The sequence below is a fragment of the Beauveria bassiana genome (genome assembly GCF_000280675.1).
Source record: "Beauveria bassiana ARSEF 2860 unplaced genomic scaffold BBA_S00008, whole genome shotgun sequence".
In the NCBI taxonomy this organism is placed as follows: Eukaryota; Fungi; Ascomycota; class Sordariomycetes; order Hypocreales; family Cordycipitaceae; genus Beauveria; species Beauveria bassiana.
The window spans coordinates 483037-491239 of record NW_007930843.1 but is presented as its reverse complement, the minus strand read 5'-3'; the positions used below and the strand labels follow the sequence as shown (position 1 = coordinate 491239).

The 8203-nt window shown below is 52.6% G+C and overlaps 3 protein-coding genes across 3 annotated transcripts; all 3 read left to right on the top strand.

Annotated features, from left to right (window-relative positions):
• Window positions 1–854: 854 nt before the first annotated feature.
• On the top strand, window positions 855–1691 carry BBA_03791 (O-methyltransferase family protein; the record flags this gene model as incomplete). Its single annotated transcript, XM_008598888.1, has 2 exons — window positions 855–1246; window positions 1355–1691. 2 exons carry the CDS (start codon window positions 855–857, stop codon window positions 1689–1691), a joined length of 729 nt encoding a protein of 242 aa, XP_008597110.1.
• A 3995-nt stretch (window positions 1692–5686) lies between these two features.
• On the top strand, window positions 5687–6634 carry BBA_03790 (uncharacterized protein; the record flags this gene model as incomplete). The annotated part of the gene is made up of 1 exon (XM_008598887.1): window positions 5687–6634. One exon carries the CDS (start codon window positions 5687–5689, stop codon window positions 6632–6634), a length of 948 nt encoding a protein of 315 aa, XP_008597109.1.
• Window positions 6635–7511: 877 nt separating this feature from the next.
• Window positions 7512–8087, top strand: BBA_03789 (uncharacterized protein; the record flags this gene model as incomplete). The annotated part of the gene is made up of 1 exon (XM_008598886.1): window positions 7512–8087. One exon carries the CDS (start codon window positions 7512–7514, stop codon window positions 8085–8087), a length of 576 nt encoding a protein of 191 aa, XP_008597108.1.
• Window positions 8088–8203: the final 116 nt, after the last annotated feature.

The window sequence follows — 8203 nt, the reverse complement described above, 5'->3', positions numbered from 1 at the left end:
CCTCCCGGTACAGAACAGCAGGGCCAATGTCACTCTCCCTCAGTAGTGTAGACTGCAGAGACTTGCGTGCAAAAGTAGCGTGAGGTGATGTGAAAGTATGCCTGCCGTTGAGCTTCGCAATACGTAAGAGCATCTCGGCGCTTAGCTACGGAGAACGAGACGCCACAGGTGCAGCATGTTACGTGGCACGGAGGCAAAGGGAGCAATGAGTGGTTGCATCATCTGTTAGTCTATTATTTCCACGGAAATGTAAAGTCGGTGAAGCATTCTACTGGTAAACACAATGAGCACATCTCCCAGTGTTTGGCGGAGTTTGCATCCCACGCCAACGAGCAAGAGTACCCCGCAGACATCCGGGTGCGGCTGGAGTAATCTGTTGATATGCGGCGTGTCTGGTTGGATCACGCCGGCGATAATCACTTTGGGCATAAGGCCGTACACCAAGGCCAACTAGCAAAGGGAATTTGATACTACAAGGTCGGTCAGCCAGTAGGCCTTTGGCCATGTCTCTACTTTATGTAGTAGATACCCCGCGTCTATTCAGGTAACGGATTAGCCCTCCAGCGTAGAAGAAAGAAGGCAACCTAAGGGAAAAGGATAAATTGATTAACTCAGGATGTAATGATAGTAGTGAGTCCAATGATCCATCTGCGACTTTATTGCCCATTTGTTTAGTCGTTTTGTGCATTGCCTCATCAGCGGTTGGACGCGTCACTGCGAAACATGACAATACGGGCCGGCTCGGCGATGTGCTTTAGCGCCGACAAGCTTGTACATAAAAACAAGCTCCTCACCTTTACCAGTTGGCCTTGAATGTTCAACAATCATCAACATAATAGGCAAACATCAAAATCATGAAATCCGCCAACACCAATGCACTGTACCCAAATGAAAATGTCACCAATAGTGTCATAGAATACGCGGCCGCCCACTCAGAGGCGTTGCCAAAGCACATCACCGACTACCATGCCAACATTGTCGCGAACCATCCGGACATGGAGTACATGATATCCAACCTCCAAGCACAGTTTCAGACATTCTTCACGCGCACCATCGGGTCTAAGCGCGTGCTCGAGATTGGTGCCTTTGTTGGGTACTCTGCCATGGTGTGGGCAAACGCCGTGGGCAAAGACGGCAAGGTCACAACGCTCGAGTTCGTGGCCGAGTACGCCGACGCGGCCAGAGATGCCTTCAAAGAGCACGGCATCGCAAATGTAGAGGTGGTTCAAGGCGATGCCCTCGAGACGTAAGTTTTGTGCCATGGAAAGCAGAGCAATAGAGATTACAGACGTTGGGTGTGCAAAGAGTGAGTGACCAACGAAAACCGACATTTACTGACGCTTCTTCTCGCTAGCTTGGCCAAGCTCAGTCCCGACGAGCCCTATGACCTCGTCTTCATTGACGCCCAAAAGACGGGCTACCCATCTTATCTGCGCACGATTCTCGAAAAGTCGCAGCCCGGGGCGCCCTCGCGGCTCTTGCGCAAGGGCGGTGTCATACTTGCGGACAATGTCCTGCGGCGCGGCCTTGTAGCCAACGACAGCAATGAGAATCCTTGGGCCGACTCTCGTGATCGCCAGTCGCTTGAAGCGCTCCGGGAATTCAACGACATGGCGATCAAAAGCGAGAGGCTAGACACCTTTTTGATGCCCCTGTTTGACGGAGTTGGCATGTCGACGCTCCGTGATTGAGAGGAGCACTCCTAACCTTGATCTTCATGCTGCAAAATGGCCAGGCCTTTTTTTTTTCTTTTTTTGAAAGCAGGATACAAAGTTAAGCCAGTCATGGGAGCAAAACCGCACAGCTTCTGTAAACTGTGCCGACGCCTAGGACAGATGAAGAATGGGTACGTACGTGCGTGAGCAAATCTGCCACACCAGTGCAAGGTGGCGCCTTGTTGAAATATTCAGGTAAAGTCGGTGGGTGTGGGATTACAGTGATCAGGGCGGCTCGTCGCAAAGGTTTCGAAGAATAGGTGCTAGTTGGGATCAATACAGTTCTCCTGGAGTACACACTTGGGATGTTCTGTCCCTGTTGCGTGATGTGGCTGCTTATAAACGGCACGCTACATCAAGCGCCGTGGTGAAATCGTGATTCGAGATCGCCGTATGACACAAGCCTAGACCTGAAAAAGAACCAAAAAAAAAAAAAAAAAAAAAAAACTAGCCGACCATGGGCTCATGGATGGCAGCAGGGAGCAGGCTTGCGGTGAGAGCATATACGACCAGTTTCTTCAAAGCAGAAGCTAGGTAGGGTGAGGCATCTGACCAGAGGCGACCTCACTTGCCAAAAAGTCGTTTAGCTATATCTATCTATCTACAGAGGAAACATGCTGAACTGGTTAGTAATGCTCGCCATAGTTCTCCGTAGGTAGGGCCTAATCAGCCAGAAGTAAGCCACAACTGGACTTGGCCATGAACGGTTAACGAGTCCGCCGTAGGGCGTAATGGAGTTGGAAGCATTGGGCAACCTTTTCTTTTCTAGACTTGTTCTTTTTTTCCGCCTTCAAGCAAGCATGGGGATTGATGGATGGGGTGGTGGATGGGCACATGGCGCGGCCTGTCACCCCGGTAAGGTGCATACGCCGCCGGCGCATCATGCAGGCAAGGCCCGGGGGGAAAAGAAGAAGAAGAAATTGTCCGCCAGCTGTCCAAGGAGACGAGAAAACTAAAAAAAGGGGGCATGCTTTTGAGTGTCGCCAAGAAATTCCGCCTCGTAGGGGTGGCGAGGGCCTCAGCTGAGCGGCTTTTTTACATCTCACATGCCGGCGTGGCTTATAAGCAAATTGATCAGTTTATGATGGCCTTTCTCGGTCGGGCTTTCGCTGGGGTTCGGAACGAACGGTCCCGATCATGGCCCTCCCCTCCCCTCCCTCCCCCTCCACTGTTGCCCATCAAACCCATGTGGTTTTCCGCATCACCCCGTGAGATGGAACGGGAAATCGTGTCAACCAGGCTGAGATGAGCTTGTACGAATATAACTAGCGGAGTCACTTGGTGTCTCCGACGGTATTCAATGCAGCCTTCTCCTCAAGGAATTTGAGACAATGTGGCTTGCTGCTTGGGAACTGCGAATCGTGAATGACCAGATGTTTGCGGCTGAAAAGGTTCTAGGTGGGCGTTCAATGACACATGGCAATAAGCAGGTCAACAAGCCCAGTCACGGTGCAGGTGCGGAATTAGACTTTAATATAAACCGCTGTTTATTATAGGGGAGACAAGTCTATTTATATAACGGTTCTCAGATGTTTTTTTGGTCCTGGCTCAGTCGTACCGACGAGTGCACAGCTTTTGGTGTTGTGTGATATATCCTGGACGAATCTTTTAGGCTGCATGACCGGAGAATCGGAAATTTACACAACGCTTTTTAACCGGGACAGATTTCAATTTGCTTCCGATCCTTGACTGGAGCGTTTTTTGTCCCCCCTGTTGGCGTGGCGTGGGCCCCAGAGCTTGTTGAATTTGGAAAATCCGCCAAAAATTACCGAATCGAGCACTGCGGGCTGGCTCAGGGATTCCGCGTGGGCTAGAAGCCTAGAACGAACCAGGCAGGGGATGATGGAACTCGCGCGGCCGGCAGTGTACACAACAACAAGGGCTGAAGAGTCCATGGGCCATGGCAGAAGAAGCGAACGAGCGAACGAACCCAGGCAACTCACACGAATCGAACAAAAACTTTAGGCTGCGGGATTCGCAAGCCAGGGGGGATGCATTCTGGTGTGCGTTCTGCAGAGAAAGTTGTGTGCCTGGAAAAAAGAACTAGTTTGTTGCTGGAAACATTGAGACAGATACATATGTTGTGTTACATTTGTCCTGCACCTCTTTCTTGTCTGGTGATGATGCCCCGCGCTGTCCTGCGAAGCGGACTTGAGTCAATCAATAAGCCCGCACGCAAGCGATACCGGGATTGGCTTTGGCTCACCAGAGCAGACATAACTCTGTACATTGCGCGCCCTCCGCGGGGGCTCTCCGCTTAAATTTATGCTTCCTTGGCCGTACTAAATGCCCAACGGCCCTCGGTGGCGCTTCTCAGCTGGCTACAACCGACGAGGCTATTTAGTGGCTGCGAACGCCAAATGCGACCTCATCACCAGTGTGCATGCCCCCGGGTAATATTGTAATAAAAAGAAAGCAAGTTTCCAGTGGGTGAGCCAACTGAGGCTGACAAGCTTAGTCGCTAAGCATAGCGCTGTAATCTTGAGCCAATAACGGATATTTGTGTCCCTAATAATAAACTAATATGGACTCTGGATGGAACCCCGGGGGGCAGCGACCCGGGCCTTGCATGCTTGTCGAATGCAACCCAGCTAATATAGGGTGTTCCTCAATTCTCGCCCGAGTTAAGTGTGATTTTCCTCCATGATTCACGATAGAGGCTTATGTGAGGTGAGTTCCTTTTTTTTTTTTTTTTTTTTTTTTGGCAGCTGCATAACTCCTAAACTCCTACAGCCATGGCCGATTGTGGGGGAAACTGGTAACGGCTTTTTTTTTGTTACGCCCACCACAAGCTGCAAAACCATAATGGAAGCTTCTCTTTGCAGAGCTTCTCCTTGCAGATGCTGCTGCTAATAACTCATGAAAAAGTCTCTGTAGGAGCCAATTAATGGGATCAAGCGAGGAGCCAAATGCCCTCTCTTTTGTCCTCTTGTGTGTATACAGCAGCCATTAACAAAGCGTAATTAGGGCTCCGTAGCAAATTATCGTGCTGGATATTATTGCACATTTCATAATTCCTCCCCAAACCAGAAAGTTGAAATCGTTCAGCCCGCCACCCTGAAGCCCGTGACATGCCACCCAGCAGGTTAACACATACATAGGGCGATGGTGGTTCCCACAATCCTCTCTCTGTTTAGTCTCTTGTCGTCAACGACTCAAACCTACCTGTGAGGAATAATAAGAGCATCCTCACCCCTGGTTGCCCCAGGTGTGGTGCGGAATCCAGCCGCCCTCACGAGTAACCCCAAAAAAAATTCAGGGTCGCTTGACGCAGACTTGATCCTCTCCAATGCCTCCATCCACTCGAGCCAAGATACCCCCGAGACCCCAGCCAACCACGTTGCGGCGTTGGGGATCCTCACCGCGCAAGGTCGGAAGCTCGTGTAAAAAGCCATGTTGCTCCCACTTTCGGTCATCGAAGGTGCTGCCTCACGCCAACGCGGTCCGCCGCCACCGACGCCGGCTCTTTTTACATGCAATAGATCGGGCAAGGTCTGATTCTCTCTGCTTGTGACATGGGTACACTAATAAGCATACGGATAGTGCTTTAGATAATGGCATGGCAGCAAATGGGGAGGGGGTGAAGGGCTCTTACACGCACTCCCGCTCCACTGAGGCTGGCCTCCCGCTCGTAACTTAGTCGTCATCAAACCCCGTTTCTGTGATCTCGGTTGACTCCGTGGCGTGCTTGTGCGCGTTTCTCTTAGTTTTTCTAAAATTCATATTAATAGGAGTGGGTGCGCTGGTTCGTGGCTCTGGGCTTGACATGGAGAAACATTGGTTTTGCGCGTTACAGAAGCGACCTGTGCTCACTTAGACGACAGATTTCCTTGCTTCGTCTCCTCTTTTAACACACTCATGTTCCCGCCCTCCGACAATCCGCATCGAGTACAATATACTCACAGCTGCTGCTCGACAGACGGGCAGATGAATTGGTTTTCTACGGTCTATGCCAGTCCTAGGACATCGCCATGAGTCATGCCAAGTTTGTTCTTCTACACGAGCCCATTCCGGCGACAGAGGCTTCAAACTTGATATGTCGAGTTGTGGCTTCCAAGACGGCTCCCCTGATGGCTGCCGCTCCATTTCACAACAATAAAGACGCGAATAGCACAATTGCCATGGCGATACCCAAATGCTCAGCGCCAATCAAGCTTACGGATTTCATGTCAATAGCCAGAAACCAAGGCGTGGCATCCCACGTATCTCGCCTCTTGGACTATCAAGGAATGCACATGGAAGAGCAAGCCATCCTTTTGGAGTGTCGCTTGGTAAAACGCTATATCCTACCCGATCCTGACACCACGTTTCATACGCTGATGAAATGCGACGACTACTCTCGAGACGTAAGAACCCTACTAGAGCAATGCATGGCTCGCCAGGGTTACTTTGTCACGGGCTTCCTCACCGCAACAGACGACTCGTGGCTGATCGAGGCCAGCCAGCGCGAGCTGCAGCATTTCAACATTAGCCTGCCCTACTCGGACTCGTCCAACATGCCCGTCCCCTTTCTCTACCACGACTTCCTCGGCCCGGAGCTGGCCCTCTTTTCCCAGCCCTGCGAGCAGCCGCCGAGCTTTGCCAACGAGCAGATATTCGCCGCGTCCTACAAAGTCGCCAAGCTTTCCCAGCAGGCCCTGTCGTCGCCCATGTCGTCGCCCGTATCGGCGCAGCTCTCTCCGCCGCCGCCGCCGCCGCCGCCGCCGGGGGCCACGCCGCCTGCCCCTCGTCGGCCGAAACGGAGCAATGGCTATCACCTTGCCCCTCGCCGCCCGGAAGAGACGTGGACCACACCGAGCAGTAGCGCGAGCAGCCCAGAGGTGATGCCCTACTATGAGAACGGCGGCGGCGGCGTAAAGCTCGACGATGATGATGCTCTGGCAGCGCACATGGAAGAATCGGCCTTTATTATCGTGTGAGGAGAAAGAAACACACAAAGAAAAATTGACAACAAGAGGCTAGAAGAGCAATGGAAAACTTGCAAAACCTCTCGGCATCGGCTATCAGTGCCTTCTGGTGCGAGCTGAAATGCGCTTGAGCTGACAGCACAAGACGCGCCAGGCAGAATCGCACAACCAATCTACCACGGCGCCCAGCGCATTGCTGACTTGAGCGAGACGACTTGCGTTTTTTCTGTTGTGGATGAATACAGAACAGAACGGACGCTGGCCTCAAATCAAAGACTTTCTTCCTACCTGGGCTGGCACAACAAAGACCCGCTGCGGATGATGGCTGAAGAGTATTACGAAGCAGCGCACCCGCGTCACCACTACACATTCCGGCACACATTTTACCAAAAGGCATCTTTTCAGTGGACCACTTGATGGAGAGTGCATGTGATGATCCAAAGGATAGAAAAAGGCACACAAATGCGTCAGAGGAGAAAGGCATCTTATACACCATCTCTTTGTAAACAAGGCGGATCACCATTGACAGAGCGGCATTGCAACCTAGACCAAAGAACCAATAAAACACCTTTTAGCAGCCACATCTTATTCTCTGAAGCGCCTAGCCATGTAGGCCATGTTTATGCAAAACGGCAGGTTTGCCAGCGCACGCAGAAGTGGAAGCTGAAAGAAAAAAACACCGCCGCCCATGCGAAAACGCCACGCGGTACGCCTCATTTGCCTTTGCCCCCCTCAAGGCACCCTCGATGATGCGATTGCAACTGCAACTATTCGAAAAGATTGAAAAGGGAAGGACTCTCTGGTGTTCTAATGCCCGAGCTCTGGTAGCTAAGCATCTAGGACCAGATAACAGAAAGATACCATAACAAGACAATCGAAATCGCTGGCCATGAATCGACCGCGTTCCGTGTCCCGCCACCCCTCACTCAGGCCCAAAGACGAAAGCGTCTCGCCCACACGCTCCAGATCCCGCCCCCCGTCTGCTGCCTCCTCTTACAGAGACTCTGACCGCCCCCGATCGCGGCCTCGTGCGCCGCACGCTCACCGAAATCGGGAGCAAGTCACCAGCGGCGGCGGCAGCAGCAGCAGCAGCAGCGGTCTCTCCAGGTCCGCCGGCGTGTTGGCTGGTATTGGCATTGCTGCGCTGGTCGCCCGCAGGCTCTGGCCCAAGAACAACGGCGCGGATGAGAAGAAGGATCGGAGCAGTGACGGCGGCCGCGGGGCAAAGGACCAGGCGGCGGCGCCGCGGGGCCGTGACGTCGAGCGCCGCGCCCATCGCCCGGGGGGCAACGTGCCCAGCCGGGAGCATGGCCAGGGGAGGAGGCTTGCGATGAGGGCCGAGTATCCTCCAGACTACCATCTGCGAGAGCCCCGACGGAGAAGCATGGATCGTCGCAGTCGGGGTAGCCAAGATGCTCAGAGTCAAATGCAATCGAGCTCGGGCTACGGTCGCAGGTATAGTTAGGCGTCCGTCTTCACACTCGAAAGAAGAGAGGCTGGAGGAATACGGTACTCAGACAGTCGTTCCCGCATCCTCATAATGTACTGTATTTCAGTATTGTAATCACTGGTGCTTGGACC